General features: G+C 41.6%; 1 protein-coding gene across 1 annotated transcript in view; it reads right to left on the bottom strand.

Annotated features, from left to right (window-relative positions):
* The window catches only part of bbs2 (Bardet-Biedl syndrome 2), a 75,920-nt gene that overhangs the window by 20,973 nt on the left and 35,375 nt on the right, over nt 1-19,572 (bottom strand). Inside the window, exons 5-13 of the mRNA XM_072547690.1 lie at nt 18,367-18,429; nt 17,630-17,707; nt 15,419-15,523; nt 15,021-15,107; nt 10,611-10,746; nt 4,389-4,528; nt 3,816-3,960; nt 2,995-3,166; nt 1,302-1,431 (exon numbers count right to left, since the gene is read on the bottom strand). Of these exons, the coding sequence (XP_072403791.1) occupies nt 1,302-1,431; nt 2,995-3,166; nt 3,816-3,960; nt 4,389-4,528; nt 10,611-10,746; nt 15,021-15,107; nt 15,419-15,523; nt 17,630-17,707; nt 18,367-18,429 (1,056 nt within the window). The remainder of the gene's footprint in view (nt 1-1,301; nt 1,432-2,994; nt 3,167-3,815; nt 3,961-4,388; nt 4,529-10,610; nt 10,747-15,020; nt 15,108-15,418; nt 15,524-17,629; nt 17,708-18,366; nt 18,430-19,572) is intronic.

Raw genomic sequence — 19,572 nt, 5'->3', positions numbered from 1 at the left:
TAAAGATGATTGGGCCTAGGACATTACCCTGAGGAACCCCTGCAGAGATGCCCTGGGTACGTCCGAGTGTGGCATGTGAAATTTGGAATGGCTGTGCTAGAGCTTAGACAGAACACTGGTTACTATTTTATTCTTACCAAAAGTCCCCAACTCTCATTTATCTACATTGAAGGTCATTTGCCAATTATGCACCCATTCATCCATTAAGTTTAATGTCTTCATGAATTTCAACATTTCTCAGTTTTGTGTCAGCCAGCTACTTTTAAATCTTACTTTCAGTTTTCATTTTATAGTCAGCTTGATATCCATTTTGTCATCTCTCCCTGACTCCACTTATCCTGATGGTAATCATTTGTCTACTTTGTGGTACTGCATTAAAGGTATTTTGAAAATCACAATTTCTTACATGTATCATACTCCCTACCTTCTTCACTGAAACAAAATAAAGCATGGCCTTTTCTAGAAATCACTTAGGATACCCTAAGGGTAGCAGCAGAAATGTGGGTAATATTAAGGTCTGCTGAATTTAACAGTGGGGCTGCATTTGCATTTTCTTCCTCGGTTTCTTGCCTGCCAACAGGCATCATCGAACATCTGGTTCACTGTAATGTGGGCAGGCCTACAATGGAAAACTGCAACCAAAGATGAGAAGATGAGGATGGGAGCAATCCATGAAGGTGAATGCAGTGGGCGGGTATGTGTGTGTGTGTGTGGGAGGGGATGTATGCATGGGAGGGGAATGTGTGTGTGGGGGGGGATGTGTGTGTTGGGTGAATGTGTATGTGGGGGTATGGGAGGAACGTGTGTGTGGAGACAGGTGTATGTGTGGGGTTAGGTGTGCATGGGTGTGTGTGTGTGTGTGTCAGGGGGGAGGTGTGTATGAGGTGTGCGCACGTGAAGTGTGCATGCATGCATGTGTTCATTACACTGTTTTAAAGTGAGGGCATGTCCTAATCACACTTTCAGCCTCTTCAGAGTCCCGACCAACTCGATCTTTGAATTGTGCTCTTCAACTTGAGTTTTCATTCATCACAAACCACTTGTCCATTCTGATGGATCCACAATTTATTTTTTGCAAGGATTTTAAATCTTGGCAATATTCAGTTGTTTTACTTGCTCCTATAGCATCCAAAATTATATGCTTGGCAAAACTTAATCATTATGCCCTAGGTTATTTTAATGCCTTTGAGCTTTACTTCTACCTTGTACTATACTCTGTGGCCTTTCATGTTGGTTTATTATTTTTGATTTAGAAACCAATTATGAGATGTAGCTAGTGATAAAGAAGCGCTCAAACTCACCCTCTGCACACGATCACTGACTGTGAAGGTGACATAACTCTGAGGTTCAGAAGCAGGCCCTGGAGTCTGTCGGGCATACATTGAGAATCGAGGTAGTTGCCTTGTCAGCTCGAACACGTGGAACTGCATGCTGAGTAAAAATATCACAATACATCCAATTTCATTTACAGAACTCCACATTTCTTCTGCTTCTATAGTTCAACAACATAATTTTACAGCCACACTTTCTTATTTGATTGACTAGGCTCTCTCAGAGCTGATTTTTACAGTACAAGTTCTCACAGGTTACTAACTAATGTCCTGTACTTTACAGACTTACAGAAAAATTGAAACTGTTACTACTTAAACATTACTGGCTGCCTTCCTTTAGGTGAGACAGTAATGCATCTACCTGCAGTGTCGGGTAGGTCTATAATAACAATTAAGGAAATTTGTTATAATTAAAGTAAACCCCTTTATATACATCTTAGAAACATACAATATTCATAATAAATGTGTGAATTACAATAACAGTCATGCTAATAAACATTATTGATATTCCACACAAAAACTCTCCAACAGCACAAATAAATATGTACTATAGGAGCAGGATTAGGTCGTTACCATGGTGATCCATCCTTTTGCTCTCAAATCATTACCCTCTCTCCTTTCCAGTTAATGACCTTACTCCAAGCCAAATAGCAAACTCCCTTTTAATAGGAACATAGAAGTTAAAAGTTCATTTGTTTTGATACAATTTTGAGCAGTGCCACAGACTAAAAAGGTAGACAGGCCTTGGTTTAATATTTTGTCCAAAAGACAGAATTTCTAACAATACAAAACTTCTTCAGTGTGTACTGAAATATCAATGTGGTACAGCTTTAAATTTATCCTTTCAACTCAGATTGAACTGAACCAAACTGACATATTTCCTCAATAAATATCTGCATATGTACGGTCCCAAGTTACAACAGATTTGTGTAGCCTCCCTCTCCAATAGTGGACAGTTATATTTGTGTCTTATGCCTCGCATTTTCCCTTGAAAACAGATTGGAGGAAAAGAATATACATATTATCGCTTTATAGTACAATGGAGAGTAAATATTTGCCTCCACAACGCACAACAACAAAGACTTGACAAACTACATTAGACAGGCTCATTGCATCCCATGCCATTCCATTGCTCTGTAATTTTCACATCTACGAATAGAGTTATACAGAGTTATAGAGATGTATAGCACGGAAACAGACCCTTCTGTCCAACTCATCCATGCCGACCAGATATCCTAGCCTAACCTAGTCCCATTCACCTGCCCTTGGTCCATATCCCTCTAAACCCTTCCTAATGGTGGCATCTATTGAAACAAAATCAGAAATTTCTGGAAAAACTCTGCAAATCTAGCAGCATCTGTGGAGACAAAGCAGAGTTGAAATTTCAGATCCAGTGACCCTTCTTCAGAACTGGGTTCCTGAAGAAGGGTCACTGGACCCGATACACAAACTCTGTTCTCTCTCCAAAGATGCTGCCAGTCTTGCTGAATTTTTCCAGCAATTTCTGATTTTATTTTTGATTTCTAGCATCCGCAGTTCTTTGGTTTTCGATCTCTAATAAGTTGGCTCTAAGCTGTATTGAAGTAAAAACATTTGTAATTTACAGATTATGCCATTTATGAAGGGCACAACCAGACCTAAATCCTACTGCCCCACTGCTCACCTGTTTCTGTAGCCCACATAAGCCTTGATGTGAAGATCCACTGGAATATCTTTGGGTGGAGTGATGGGGACAAAGATTTGTCCTGAGAGATTGTGTGCACTGGGATGAACCACATGAGACTCTCCATCAAATATACCCTCAGCAAAGATAAGCACAGCCCGAATGATGGTATCTATATAAAAACACATACTTTTATAATATGAGGGAGCAATTAGATCGAAAAAGGTCACTGTATTTAACTGGAAGGAGGTGAGAAAAATAGCCTGGTGGATATAAGGGCAGAAGTCAGGTTTTCTAAGTACAGGAGATGCTTCAGCACACCACCGCATGTTGTCCAAGGAGTTCATTAACTTTTGAATAAGTTACAGGAGTTCCGTTTGAAAAAATCACAAATATGCTTCAATAAACAGTGCAAAAAGGTAAAATCACACTGGCACTTTGCAATAATCAGTTTTTTTTCTAGTGTTGGAGTTGAGGAAAAGCTGTTTGCTAAGATACTGGCAAAACACCAATCCTCTTCCTTAAAATAGTGATATCAGAAATAATGCTTTCATTAGAATACAATTAACGTTCTCTGATTGCCACTGATCTTGCAAGTCAAAACTTTCAGATTCAACCAAACAGCAGATTCAAAAGTTATGATCATGTAAATATACAAAATGATGGATTAATGCAATATTAAATAGTCACAATTTAACTTTTAAAATTTAATAGAAGCCAAAAACGCATATACATTCAATGCAATGTCAAATAGGCACCCTCTTCATTGATATTTTCCTGCTGTCTGCAGCTTCAAGTGTCTCAAAGCAAGGCAGACTCACCATTGGATGTAGAAATGCTCAGCTCTACATGAGGACTTTGGTTGGCAGTGTCTACATTGACAGAAAGGCTTGTTTGCAGTTGTGTATTGGCTGGAATAATACCTATCTGTCCATCTCCTTCACCACCAAGGGCATTCAAGGCAACCTGACACAAATACAACATGTACACATTTGGTTAGCTATGTAACACATCCCTTGTTCATCAGCCACCTACTTAATGCTTTCTGTTTTGTCAGACATTTTGCCATGCCAAAGTATTGCTTCTTGTATGTGACCCTCAGAAGTAGTCCCTAGCAAAGCACAGGAGGACCTAAATTTCACTTTACACTGTTTCATCTAGCACATCTAATCAAAGTAAAGCATGAGTTAGACACATTGTACTTGGTAGAACAGGGATAAAAGGCAAGAAAGTCAGAGAAAGAAAACTTATTTGAGCAAACCAGTTGATTGACCATATTAAAAAAATGTGGTCAGTGTGTTGATTCTTATATTTCATAACAGTTTTGAGAATGTTTTCAGCTAATGATAACTGGTATCAGTATCAATAACTACATGGTTTAACATCCCAGCTACCTTTGAATTTTCCTCATAGTTACGCAGTTCGAGCAGCAAGTTCTGTTTCCGCTGGCTCAGCTCACGGATTAAGTCTTGTTCTGCATTTGTGTCCATCAAATTCCCTCTCATCTCCCGATCGGCAGGCAGATAACCTCGAACTATGGAGTGAAAGACAAGAAATTTAGACCAGCAATTTCTCATTTTCTTATGAACACCCAGATGAAGATTTCAGCCAAGTGGGTATTTCTTATAATTGACAGTGGACAATATAGGCTGAATTTTGACTGGGGGTGGCAACTAATAGTCCAGTAATTTTCTTGAACAGGGAAATCCATTATAATCTAAGAGGTGCCTGGCCACTCACCAGTGGGAGAAGAGGCCACTACTGGGACTATAGGTCCTCCCCAACACAAGCATATTGTAATGGGGTCCTGACAACATTAAATCCAGACTGGCATGACTTGAAAGGCTGAATAACCCATGCCAACTCCTATTTTCCATGCTTCTATGACACAAGAAGTGTGTGCAGATTGGGGTGCTGGGTGAACAGGGCAGGAAAGTGACAATTGCAGTAGAGAGCAGGAAGAATGCCTTTTTTGTATCAATTAGCTTCTCATGGTCAGGAAGGAGAGATCATATCCAGAATGAGGCACAACCCATGTTAGTGTGTAGTTTGGGACTTTGGAGGCAGCTCAAGAATTCAGTGCAGAGGGGAAGGGGTGCTTTTCACTTGATTTTTTGGCTCAGAGTTTGTTAGGTTTGTTTTAAAACAGGATAAATTGAAGTCCAGGATCAGGGGCCCAGCACAAAACAAAGTGACATAATTGGAAAACTGTATGTTCATTGATTGGTAATTTGCTAATTTAGCTGCTAATCTGATCATCTATAAATTACTTCAGATTGAAGGCAAATAGGAGAAATGTCTACAGATTACAAACTAAAAAACCAGTAGGAATTTTCTAAAAAACAAGTTAAGAATTAAGTACAAAGGAACCTCGATTATCCGAATGAGATAGGGGCACTATTTAATTCAGATAATTGATTATTCGGTTAATTGATTCAAAGCCTCTCTTCTGAGGCTCGGAGTTTTTGGAAGTTTCCCTTATCCTCGCTCCGCCTGCCTTGATCCCTTTCGCTGTCTCAGGGTTTGTTTCTGAGCAGACACACACTTGTGTGTAAGGGACCTGCAGCATTGCTGAAGCTTCCCACCACTTCCCCCCACCCCCCATCAGTTCAATTGGGTTGACACAGCGAGTGCTTCCTCAGACTGCTCCCCATTCAGAACATTAGGCAGGACCACACCGCGCGGGAGTCCCTGGCATCCGCTTCCCCCCACCCCCCATCTACCCACCTAACCCTGCCCAACCCCGCCCCCATCTGACCTCGCCAACCCCGCTCTCGTCTGCACCCCCAAACCCCACTCCCGTCTGACATCCCCAACCCTGTCCAACTCATCCATCCCTGCCCCCTGTCCGAACCCCCAACCCTGTTCACCATGACCCGTCTGCCCCCCAACCCTGTCCAACTTTGCCCCCACCCCTAAACACAGCTTCATCCCCATCTACCCCGACCCCTGTCTGACCATGTCCAAATCCCCAACTCTGTCCACCCTGCCCCCCTGTCCAACTCCACCCCGCCCCCCTGTCCAACTCCACCCAGCCTGCCTCCGCCCTCACCCACATTCCCCCTCCAAGCAGCAAGACTGCTGCTGCCTTTGAAGGGTGAGTCTCCAAATAGCGCACACACACACAACTTTTTACTCCACGTTTTGTCAAGTTCCACCTTGTCCTGTACAGGACAATGTCAGAGAGATTATCTGGGGAAGGGGCGGGGTCAGGGTAATACCTCTGTGTAGAACTCCAGGGAAAGTGTGGGGAGAGAGAGGGAGAGGGGACGGGCGGTCAGTCATTTGGAGATGGTCCCTGGACTCCCATCAATGTCCAGGGCTGTCTTCCGCAGCATTTCAGTAAGCAGAGTTCGTTTTTAATCATTGTAAACAAAAGGCGCGATCAGTGTTGGAAACACCTCTTTGATGTAATGTTTCTATAGGAGCCTCGAGATCTCACTCTGATAATCCGATATTCAGGTAATTGGTATTCCAATAATCGAGGTTCCTCTGTACATAAAATAGGGATGCAGGTCTAGGGTGATGTATCGTATCTATATGATTTGAGAGCTGGTGGAACCTATTGTGCTTCATAGTGATTACATCTGTGGCAAGTAGTGTTCACTTGAGGAACTCCAGCTCAGAGTGGAAGAGCTGGAGTCTGAGCTTCAAAAACTGCAACACATCAGGGCAAGGAAGAGTAACCTGGATGCTGTGAGTCAGGAGGCAGTTATACTGTCTGATTAATTACTTCAAATTCGGTCAGTGTTCAGGGACAGGAGGGTGTCATTATGAGCGAGGCTAGTAGAGGGATACAGGACACAGTACCGAACAAACCTCAACCCCTGAGCTTGTCTAATAGGTTTCAGATTGTTGCTCATTGTGTGGATGAGGGTGGGAGCTGTTAGTAGGATGTGCAAACTGACCATCGCACTCTGGTATAGAAAGCCATTCAAGAGCTGGGAGAAAAGAGAAATGTAGTTGTAATTAGGGGTTGTATAAACAGAGGAAAAGACACTGTTCTCTGTGGCCAGGATCAAGAGTCTCAAAAGCTGTGCCGAACGAATGGTGCCCAGGTTCAGGATATCTCACCTGGGCTACAGAGGAACTTGGAGCGGGAAGACAAAGATCCAGTTGTTGTAATCTACATAGGTACCAATGATATATGTAGAAAGTGATTCTGGTGAGAAAATATGAGCAGCTAGAGGCTAAATTAAAAAGAAATACCGAAAAGGTAATAATCGCCACATTACTGCATCAGCCACGAGCTAATTGGCACAGGATGAACAAGATTAAATATGTTGTTCAAAGATTTAGGAGAAATGGGTTTAAATTCAGAGGACATTGGAACCTATACTGAGGAAGGAGGGAGCTGTTCCGATAAAGGTGGTTTGCAGGGCGGGGGTGAGTGGAATCAGTTGCCTGCAAAGTTTTAAAATGGTTACTGATGTGGTAGATTGTTAGCAGAGAATAAAAAGAGACAAAATGTGTGCAGCTCATATCGCACCAAAAAAACCATAAGTCTTGGGAAATTCAATAATAGAACAAATCTAAAAGCTTTGTATCTGAGTGGCCAGAACACAAAGGGTAAGGTAGACAAACCAACTGTGCAAATTGAGTTAAATCAAAGCTCTTTAAAATTCATTTTTGGGATGCGGGCATTGCTGGCTGGCCTTGAAAAGGTGGCGATGAGCTACCTTCTTCAACTGCTGTAGTCCATCTCCTGTGAGTTGACCTACAATGCTGTTAGGGAGGGAATTCCAGGATTTTGACCCAGCGATAGTGAAGGAACATTAATATATTTCCAAGTTCAGAATGGCGTGTGGCTTGAAGAGGAACATGAAGTTGGTGGTGATCCAATGTATCTGCTCCGTTGTACTTCTAGGTGGAAGTGGTCATGGGTTTGGAAGGTGCTGTTTGTGGATCTTTGGTGGATTTCTGCAATGTATCTTGTAGATAGTGCACACTACTGCTACTGGGTGATGGTGGTGGATGGAGTGGATGTAGTGTCAATCAACTGGGCTACTTTGTCCTGGATGTGGCCAACCATCTTGAGTACTGTTGGAGCTACACCCATCTAAGTAAGTGGGGAGTATTCTATCACACTCCCAACTTGTGCCTTGTAGACAATCAACAGAGTATGGGGAGTCAGGAGGTGACTGCTCACTGCTGTATTCCTAGCCCCTAATATGTTCTTGGAGCCACTGTGCTTATGTGGTGAGTCCAGCGGAGTTTCTGGTCAATGGTAACTTTCAGGATGTTGATTGTAGAGGATTCAGTGATGGTGACATGACTGTGGCGGTGATTAGATTGTCACTTGTTGGAGAGAGTGATAGCCTGCATTTGTGTGGCATGAATGTTACTTGTTATTTATCGGCCCAAACCTGGATACTGTCCAGATCTTGTTGTATTTGAACATGGACTACTTCAATATCTGAGTCGTCGTGAATGATACTGAACATTGCGCAATCATTAGCGAATGTCCCTACTTCTGACTTTATAATGGAGAGAAGGTTACTGTTTAAACAGCCGAAGATGGTTGGGCCCAAGGCACTATTCTGAAGAACTCCAGTCACAAGGACTTTAAACTAATTGTGTAGGGAGTTGATACAATTCTTCAAGGAGAAAATGAGCAAGTTAGATTTAGCAGAGCTAGGAGATGTGATCTATCTAGATTGCTCAGAGGCGTTTGACAAGGTGCCACAATAGGAGGCTGCTCAATAAGGTAAAATCCCGTTAGGGGCAAGGTACTGGCATGAATAGAGGATTGGCAGAAGGCAGAGTGGGGATAAACAGTCCTTTTTCAGGATGGCAGCTAGTGACTGTGGTGGACTTCCACAGCAGTCAGTTTTGAGACCACATCCATTCATGTTGCATATTAACAATCTGGATATTGCAGTTAACACAAAGGTAGATGGAGGAACAGGCTGTGTTGAGGAGGCTCGAGAAGGACTTTGACAGGCTAGGAAAGTAGGTAAAGAAGTGGCAGAAAAAATACAATGTGGGAAAGTGTGGGGTTATACACTTTAGTAGAAAGTGTAAAGGCATAGACTATTTTTTAAACTGGGAAAGGTTTTGGAAATCTGAAGCACAAAGGGACCAGCAGTCCTAGTTCAAGATTCTCTTAAGATTAATAAGCAGGTTCAGTTGGCAGTTAGGAAGGCAAATGCAACGTAAGCATTCAATTGGAGAGGGCTAGAATACGAGAGCAAAGCCGTACTGCTGAGGCTGTACAAGGCTCAGGTCAGACAGTATTTAGAATACTGTGAGCAACTTTGGGCCCCATATCTAGGGAAAGATATGCTAGCCTTGGAGGCAGTCCAGAGAAGATTTACAAGAATGATCCTGTGGATCGACAGAGTATGGGGAGTCAGGAGGTGACTGCTCGCTGCTATATTCCTAGCCCCTGATATGCTCTTGGAGCCACTGTGTTTATGTGGTGAGTCCAGTTGAGTTTCTGGTCAATAATAACCCTCAGGATGTTGATTGTAAAGGATTCAGTGATGGTAACATGATTGAATTACAAGTGACAATGGTAACACGATTGAATTACAAGTGGCGGTGATTAGATTGTCACTTGTCGGAGACAGTGGGGTCTCTGGATCTGTATACAATGGAGTTTAAAAGGACATGTGGTGTATCACTTTGAAACTTACATAATATTGAGAGGCCTGGAGAGAGTGGATGTGAGGAACATGTTTCCACTAATAGGAGAGTAGGACTCAAGTGTACAGCCTCAGAGTGAAGGGGCAATCCTTTAGAACTGAGATGACAAGGAGTTTCTTCAATCAGAGGATGGCAAATCTGGAACTCTGCCAGAGAAGGCTGTGATGGCCAAATCATTGAGTCTACTTAAGACGGAGATAGATAAGTTCTTGATTAGTAAGGGAATTAAAGGTTATGGGGAGAACATAGGTAAATGGGGCTGAGAAACATATCAGCCATATTTGCGTGGTGGAGCAGATTCGCTAGATCAAATGGCCTAACTCTGCTCCTATATCTTGTGGTCTTGTCTTTTATGTAGGGCTTCGGAATAGGGGACAGAATCCTGCCAGACCATGAGGCCCAAAAAGTAATCTTCCCCTTCACACTGCCAACCTTTGCCCATCCAACAGACTGCCAGGCAGAACATTTAACGCCAAGTAAAATTTCACAGGAGGTGAAAGGCAGCTTTGCTTACAGAAGGATTAGGTTGGGATAGAAGTAACATTTTGGACATGGGGGTACCCAATTTTACTCCCACACCTTCAATCCTCTGCCATCCTATTCTTAAGAGCTGTAAGATTCTTACACGTCTATCAACAGGTTATTTGACCATACATTGCAGTGCATGTGGGGAGGTGGGGGAAGATGGGGTCATTACCATTATATGCTGATAATTCATACCATCAAAAGAACAACAGAAAGGAGGAATGCTACTTTCATCCTTTTCAACCTTAGTGCACTGTCTTACAGATACCATAATCAGTTGCGATGAACCAGTTCAATGCAGAGCACAGATCTCGTTCGTACTACTTGATCTGTATATCTTCTCAGGAACCTCATCAATTTCCCAACACACAATATAGTACAATGGGTTAATGGCGAATTTCTGATCAGAATTCACTCCAGTTAGCGAAAGATGCATAGTTTACCTTCCCCTTCAACTGAGCAGCAGATGAGCTGCGATTGTCCATCCATCCTGTAGTCTTCTTCCACAATTCCAGCAACAGAGGAGGTGAAGTTGTCCTTGAAGATGACCTCACCAGTACGATCACTGCGTGCATCAATCTGCCAGGTAATTCAAAGACAGTACATCAATCATGAACATCAATCTTAATGCCAACAATACAGATGATAAGAAGTATATTTTGCATTTCCGACTAAGTTCCCTCCTCTTTTCCAAGGTCTGATGTCAAAGAGAGAGCTATTGCTAATCCTCTGCCTTTTTATAGAAGACTGTTAACGAGTGCATGAGGGAACTTTAATCGCCCTGTCTAATTTTACCTCCCTGGAAGAAAGTGCATTCCTGAAAGGCAGAGATGTAATAAATGCAGAATGAGATCGAGTAGCTATTAATTATATTTATCTGATAAATTATCGCCAAGATTTATATTACACATGACCATCCAGTACACTGCCACTACAATACATGAGGTATGGAATTACTGATAACATTACTGGGGGAATGGGAAATTGTACAAAGTTAAAAGATGGTCTGACACTAAATACAGCTAATTGAAGAAAAGTCGATGGCAAATCAGTGGGACGTGAGATTCTGTCCCCACCCAGAGTGTGGTGGATGCCAGGAATTCAGTATCTATAATTTTTTTGGTGCCAGTGTGCTGTGCATATTTTTCATTTGGTTTCAGCATGTCAAAGCTTCAAGAGAATCAGAGGGCAGAGATGGCTGTATAAGCAGCCATTACTGAGGAGAAGATGCTTGGAAAGCTGTAAGTTCTGAAGGTGGATAAATGAGCCGGACCAGATGTACTGCACCCCAGAGTTCTGTAGGAGATAGCTGAGGAGATTGTAGAGGCATTGGTAGTGAGCTTTCAGGAATTACTGGAGTCAAGGATGATCCCAGAGGACTGGAAAATGGCTAACTGAACATCTATGTTTAAGAAAGGAGAAAGAGAGAGGAAAATTATAGGCTGGTTACTTTGACATCAATCATTGCTAGGATTTTACAGTCCATTATTAAGGATGAGGTTGTGGAGTGCTTGGAAGTGCACGGTAAGATAGGGATTCAGCATGGCTTTAACAAAGGGATGTCACACCTGACAAATATGTTAGAATTCTTTGAGGAGGTAATGAGCAAGTTAGACAAATAAGAACATAGTGGGTGTGATCTATTTGGATTTTCAGAAGGCCTTTGACAAGGTGCTGCACAAGATGCTGCTAAATATGATAAGAACCCATGGCGTTAGGGGCAAGGTACTGGCATGGATAGAGAACTGGCTGACTGGCAGAAGGTAGATAATGGGATAAAGGGGTCTCTTTCAGCAGCCAGTGACTAGTGGAGTTTCACAGGCATTTACAATCTGGATGGGGGATTTGAAGGTATTGTTACCAAGTCTGCAGATGACAAAAAGATAGGTGGAGGGACAAATAGTTTTGGGGAGAGATTAGGAGAGTGGGCAAAGAAGTGACAGATGGAATATAATGTGGGAAAGTGTGCAGTTACAGATTTTGGTAGAAGCACATGAATACAGGTGTAGACTATTTTCTAAATTGCGAAAGGCTTTGGAAATCTGAAGTAAATTGGACTTAGCAGGCCTAGTTCAAGATTCTCTTCAGGTTAACATGCAGTTAGGAAGGTAAATACAATGTAAGCATTCATTTCAAAAGGGCTAGAATACAACAGCAGGAGTGTGCTGCTGAGGCTATACGGACGGCAATTGGAATATTGTGAGCAGTATTGGGCCCCATATTCAAAGGATGGATATGCTGGCCTTGGAGGGGATCCAGAGGAGGTTTACAGGAACAATCCCAGAAATGAAAGGCTTGTCATATGAGAAGCAGGTGATGACTCTGGGATTGAAATCAATGCATATTTAGAAGGATGAAGCAGATGTCTCTTTGACACTTACCAAATATTGAGACGTCTGTATAGAGTGGATGCGGAAATGATGTTTCCACTAGTAGGAGATTTGCAAGGATGTTGCCAGAGTTGGAGGATTTGAGCTATAGGGAGAGGCTGAACAGGCTGGAGCTGTTTTCCCTGGAGCGTCAGAGGCTGAGGGGTGACCTCACAGAGGTTTACAAAATTATAAGGGGCATGAATAGGGTAAATAGACAAAGTCTTTTCCTTGGGGTTGGGGAGTCCAGAACTAGAGAGCATAGGTTTAGGGTGAGAGGGAAAAGATATAAAAGAGACCTAAGGAGCAAGCATTTCACACAGAGATTGGTACATGTATGGAATGAGCTGCAGAGGAAGTGGTGGAGGCTGGTGCAATTGCAACATTTAACAGGCATTTGAATGGGTATATGAATAGAAGGGGTTTGGAGGGATATGGGCTGGGTGCTGGCAGGTGGGACTAGATTAGGTTGGGATATCTGGTCGGCATGGATGGGTTGGACTGAAGGGTCTGTTTCCATGCTGTACATCTCTATGACTCTAGGGGAGACGAGGATCTGAGGGCCAAGGGACAACCCTTTAGAACTGAGACCCTCCAAATCAGAGTGGTGAATCTGTGAAACTTATTGCCACAGAAGGCAAATGAGGCTATGTCACTGAGTCCATGCAAGGCAGTGAAAGATTGGCTTTTGATTGGGAAGGAGATCACAGGCTAAGGGAAGACGGCAGGAGAATGGGACTGACAAGCATATCAGCCATGGTCGAATTGCAGAACAGATTCAATGGGCTGAAGGGTCTAATTCTGCTCCTATGTGTTATTTTATTATAATTTCTGGCCGCATCTCCAAGACCAGTTTCCTGCATTGGTGAACTCAATGTTCTCTTATGCCACAGACTGTGAAAAGCCTTGGAGCAGAAGACAGCTAAACAGTGGGTGCAGGATACCATATTTCTCACATTGCTTGTTTGGTTTCTGCATCTTAGCTACTCCGCCAATACTAGTAGCTTCAACTGACTTCATATTTTCTGCCAATTTTTAGTCGTCTGTCAATATTTTGACCGTTCGTTTTCAAGAAAGGTTTTTCTTGAAAGCTCTGATAGGCATTGAAGTTATGATTAGCTCCATTATCCATTCAGACAGCTTGGTTTCCAAAATAAATCGTAGCACCTGCTAATGAACTGATTGATTGATGTCTGTTGTCTGTTAAAGCCACTATCTCCAAATGGCAAACTCTGTAGTTTACCTGTGCACAAAGCTAATCCTCCTGCACATCCCACAGTATATCGGGATCATTCTGATCATCCTCAGACAGGTCCAAAATAGTGACTTTATGCAGTCTCTCATTTCCAATGGTTATCTTAGGTTTGACTTGTTTATTCAGTTCTGTGGCTGATAAAATTTGAAAGGCACAATTTTATCCTTTGTTTATAAAGCCTTAATTTGGATATGACATCAGTGATCTTTCCATTTATGCTGGACAGTTTGATAGTCATCTTCCTGATGTTCCCTTCCTTTTACATCATCCTTGACTTAGAGGGTTTGTAAGCTCTTCGAAGAGATATTTGGCAATGTTACTGCATTTTTTTTTAGTTCTCTTCATTATTTTTATATTGGTTGCAGTTCATGTTTTTGTCATACTCCCAGTGGCAGCATTTTCCCATTTCATGCTCTTTTTGTCTTACTGCGTAATGGCCCCCAAGAACTCTTTAAAAGATCTTTCCTGCCTAACTCAAAGCCAAAGCAACTCACTGTTCACCAATCTGGCAATCCCATATTTAGGTATACCCTGTTCTCCAAAATGGTCTGCAGTGTTCGGAGACTTTGTCTCCTAGATTTTCAAAGGACATAGAGATTGTGCTTTTGCTGTAGGCAACCTGGGTTGCAACAAAACTCATCTGTGTGTTCTCTTATCATTAAATACAGACCACAACGTGTCACATAAAGAGGGTAAAATATTCTGTAATTCAAGTAAGTCAGCAGTAACAATTATATTATAGTCAGACCAGGTTAGTGCCCTCAATCAATAGACCTTATGGCCCAGCGTCTGCCCAATTATATTAAACCAGACTGCATGTTACAGTCCAGCTGTGTCACATATGACCCTATACTATATCAGGCCATATGCTACTGTTTAATAATACCAAGACAATTTGAACCATAGGTCACATATTTTATCACATAGCCATTAATCATTATTCTGTTCTTCCAGAAAATGCGAGTCAATGCCAACAAATCCCATGTCACATAGCACTAAAGTTGGATGGGGATAAATAGCCAGAGTTAAAACTGTACATAATAAATGTCAAGTACCTGGTATTCAAGCATGGCATCAAGTTACACAGGTTATTCCAGGTTGTCTCTTGTAGTATTAAAACACAATATTATCTGAACATAACTTGACAAATTAAAATCACTTGCTAGCCATTCAACATTTACCACTATTTCTCACCCATTAATTGCGCCAGCTAAACATCAATGACTTACCTTTCCATTTGACCAGCCAGTGATTAACTCACAAACACCATCTGAGTTCAAGTCAAAAGCATGAATACTCATGGCATGATTTTTAGACTGTAAGAAATGAAATATGCAAAACAGGTCAGTTACAACTGCAATAGGCTGATGCATTTAAAAATCAAAATATCAAGATTGTAGGTATAACCAATAGTCACTTAAAGTTACTTTTCCATCCTCTATCATGAACAACAAATGATTATTAATTTTTGCACTGTTTCTGACACCTCTCTACATATGTCAAGGTGGAGGTTTCTGTTACAAGCTGTCATAAGACCACTAAGAAACAGGAACAGGAATATGTATGGCCAGTGCACTTGTTCACTTAGCAGAGGTCTGTGGGCAAACCTGCATTAATTTACATATACCTTAATTCTCCAGTAGCGAGTAGCCCGGTCATAAACTCCAACAGTGCCATTTGCCAGGGCATACCCAAACCGACTCCCATGCATATGGCAAAGTGCTGTGATAGTCTGAAAAAAGAAAACCCAAAAGATTTGTTGTACTTCAAAACAAAGTTGAAAATACTCATCGTTTAACGGGGTATTTGGGAGAGTTAAAAATTGAGCCACTTTAGATGATCAAGCCAAGGTTGCCGAATCAAGGCTTGATGGGAGATTAAAAACAGAATCATGAGAAAGTTAGTGTCAAATGCTCTGTTACTATTGATTTTCATTATCTAGCAGCACATTGCTTGCACTCTGGCTTTGCAACTTCTTACAGCAAAAACATTGTTCTTAATTCATTGTCAGGATTTGAACATAGCTGACAAGGCAGCATTAATTCCCCATTCCAACTGCTTTTGGTAAAGAAGTGATGAGCCACTACCTTGTCCAAGTGTTGTATATACACCCACAATATCAACAGAAAGGCAGTTCCAGGGGTTCGATAAACAAAGTTAAAGGAACAGTGAGATATTTCCAAGTTACAGTGATATGTAACTGGGAGGGACACTTGCCAATGGTGGCGCTCCTTTGGAGTTGCTGTTCTTGTCCTTCTGGGAGGTAGTATCAGCAGATTCAGAGGATGCTGACAAAGATGATGCCGTAGACAGCTGCCACATGTGTCAGAGACAATGAAAATTAATGCTTAAGGTGAGAAATAAGATGGTGATTAAGCAGATCCCTTTGCCTTGGATGGTTCAAACTTCTCGAGCATGGTTAAAGATATATGCCAGTGGACAGTATTTCATCATACTCCTAAACGGTGCTTAATAGATGATGGAGAGGTTACAGGGAGTCAGGTGGTGAGATACTCACCTTGGAATTCCCAGATTCTGTGCCACCCTTCAGGTGGGTCTTGCTTCCTGATAAGGTGGGACATAACAAGGATAATTATGGAGGAAATATGACTCTGAGTATGACTATGTCAGATTGAGCTGGAATCCTCTATCAGACAGGAGAATGTTAGTGAGGAGGATGTTGCTGAGTAAACTGGGCAGTGCCCTTATTCTTTCTACTAACTAGTCAATGCAAGGAGGTCATTCCTGTTTTATTCTCATTTGATTTTTCTGTAGCAGTTTGATAATAGTCAGTAGTGTCTTAGCCCATTTCAGAGGGCATTTAAGAGTTAACCACAATGCTGAAAGTGCATTATCAAACACTGGTCAGATTGGGTAAGGGCAGCACATTTCCACACCAAAGGACATTAGTGTCGAGGTGGGTTTTTATGACAATTTTCTAATCCCATGATCACCATACTGAGACTAGCCTTTTATTCCAATTTAATTAATTAGTTGAATTCAAATTTTTGCAACTGCCATAGTCAGATTTAAACTTGAGTATCCAGAGTCTCAGTGTGGGCCCATGGATCACTAATCCAGTAATCTGAGCAATACTACTGGGTGAAAACTGCAACTGATTTTTATATGAAAATAACAATAACCAATTTGTTGACAATGAATATGTTTAACACAACCAAGACTGGTATCTCAGGTGCACTCTTTAATGATGTAATAAGCAATACTGGACAACATTCACTGAGATCATCAAACTGTAATTGCTATTATTACTGCATCTGTGAATATCCTTCTGACGATTAGAACTACTGTTTTAAGGAGATGATGCACTGGTCTCTGTTTGGTCTCTGCTGTGCCTCTTAATAGTTATAACAATTTATGGAAGGGACATTTTAAATGAAGGAGTTCTTGACCTTCATAGAGTTTGTGACTGTGTAGCAGCAATCATGTATATCCAAGCAACAGTTGAATCATAAATTACCCTTGGCAGCTGTAGCAGCTTTTCAAAAACAATATTGACAGAAACTAACAATATTTCAATTGCCTGTCTTCTCACTACAGTTCATGGTACTGAAGGCTGACATTTCTCTTTTGCTTTTCAAGGTTCTTCCCTCCTCCAGACATAGGTCCAATACTTTGTTGGGCAAAACTGAGGACTGCAGATGCTGGAAATCAGAGTGCAGATTAGAGTGGTGCTGGAAAAGCACAGCATTCCTAATGAAGGGCTTTGGCCCGGAACGCCGATTTTCCTGCTCCTCGGATGCTGCCTGACCTGCTGTGCTTTTGTAGCACCACTCTAACCAATACTTTGTTGACACACCTCAAGTAGAATTCTCCTTACCTCTGTCTCTGATATTTCTGCCATTATTTCATCTTCTTTGAAGACCCTGATGTCAAAGTCCTCTGAACCAGCCAGAAGCTGTGAAAAGCATTAAGATGTATCAGTAGTAAAGCATCATATTCCTTCTAATGTACTGATTAGATTCCCTACAGTGTGGAAACAGGCCTGTCAGCCCAACAAGTCCACACCGACCCTCCGTAGAGTAACCCAACCAGACCCATTCTCCTACCCTATATTTACCCCTGACTAATGCATCTAACACTATGGGCAATTTAGCATGGCCAATTCACCTGGCCTACACATTTTTGGATTGGAAACCGGAGCACCCGGAGGAAACCCACACAGACACGGGGAGAATGTGCAAAGTCCACACAGACAGTCGCCCGAGGCAGGAATCGAATCCAGGTCCCTGGCGCTGTGAGGCAGCAGTGCTAACCACTGAATCATTGTGCTGCCCAATGTGTTGAGAAGTCTTTTCATTGGCCTGGAAAATTAGTTGACTGTCCTGGTTTCAGTTTATATGCCCTTACTGCTTTTATCACAAATGCTACTTAGCACTGAGGTAGTTAAAAGGTATGAATGAATAGACATGCATATCAATATAGCAAATATTATAATATCCAAACATCTCTACCACACAATGTCTAATCCACCAATAAGGTATCAAACGTCTGTAACTGATAAACTGCCTTTCCTATTATTCAGAATGGTTTTTTAATTAAATAGTTCAAACTTACCTCCTTCTTCCCATCCCCATCAAAATCACAGAGTGCCAGTGATCGGACATTGTCCCCAGTGACCTAAGTGAAAAACACAAGCATTTCCAACTTGAATTGTTTCAAGCATTTTTGATTTATAATGGAATTGATACTGAAGATATGTAGACACATTTTAAATTACTGTCTTCTCTATAGAAGGCTCAATTTTGATTTAAAAAGTATTATTCTTTTAGAGGAGTCTTCTTCAGTTGTTGCATCCCATGTAGTGCAGATACAACCAATGCTGTTAGTGATGGAATACCTGAACCCAGTGAAGGAATGGCATTATAGCTCTACATCAGGATGATAGTCGCAAATCAGGAAAATATTTTGCATATTTGGACATTAGGTTTGCATGAGCATTTGTGCATTAGCATCCTAGCACATCTGTATTCGTAGAACAACTTGGCTTTAACATAAGTTAGATGTCCCAACCCACTTCAGAGCAATGATCAGAAAAAATGAAAAAATAATAAAAACAAAAAGAGTTGTTAGTAAGGGTGAATAAGAACTTGGTCAATTAAGTGAATTTTAAAGTGGGTGTTAGAAATGTTGACGAAGACAGAAGGATACAGAATGTGGAGTTTAGATGGTTGATGACACGATTGTCAGTGGTGGGATGAAGTGAGAAAACTGCAAAAAAAGTCACCTTCGGTACAGATTGTACGTCTGGAGGAAGTTATGGGGCAGGGAGGATCTACACCTGAAAAGCTTATAAAAATAAAGAATGGGAATTTTTAATTCAAGGATTTTAATATTAGGAGACAATGGAGACCAATGATGCCATGGGACACATGAAGAGGGGCTACTGTATGATAGGATAATAGCACTGTAAGTGATGTCATCAACCAGCCATTGATTCTGGAGCGGTTGAAGAGGATGAGGAAAGGGAGTGTATCACTGTCACAATAATGTACTTTTTAATCTTGATTGGGATGGTTTTGATTGTGGCATTGATTAGAATGATTTAAACATAGAGCTGTATGAAATAGTGGCACAGACACTGGAGGTAAAATATATTGACAAATGTTGGAGAGGAAAGGGAGTTTGAGGATAAGGTAGCAGACAGAAGAACGGGTGAATAGTGGCTTTTGTGAGGAACTGGGACATTACGTATGTTTCAAAGAGATGGACTATACCTGACAGGTGACTGTTTACAATTTCAGCTTGTATGGGGAATGGAAT

Source organism: Chiloscyllium punctatum, chromosome 26, assembly GCF_047496795.1.
Source record: "Chiloscyllium punctatum isolate Juve2018m chromosome 26, sChiPun1.3, whole genome shotgun sequence".
NCBI lineage: Eukaryota > Metazoa > Chordata > Chondrichthyes > Orectolobiformes > Hemiscylliidae > Chiloscyllium > Chiloscyllium punctatum.
This window is presented reverse-complemented; position numbering and strand designations above follow the sequence as displayed.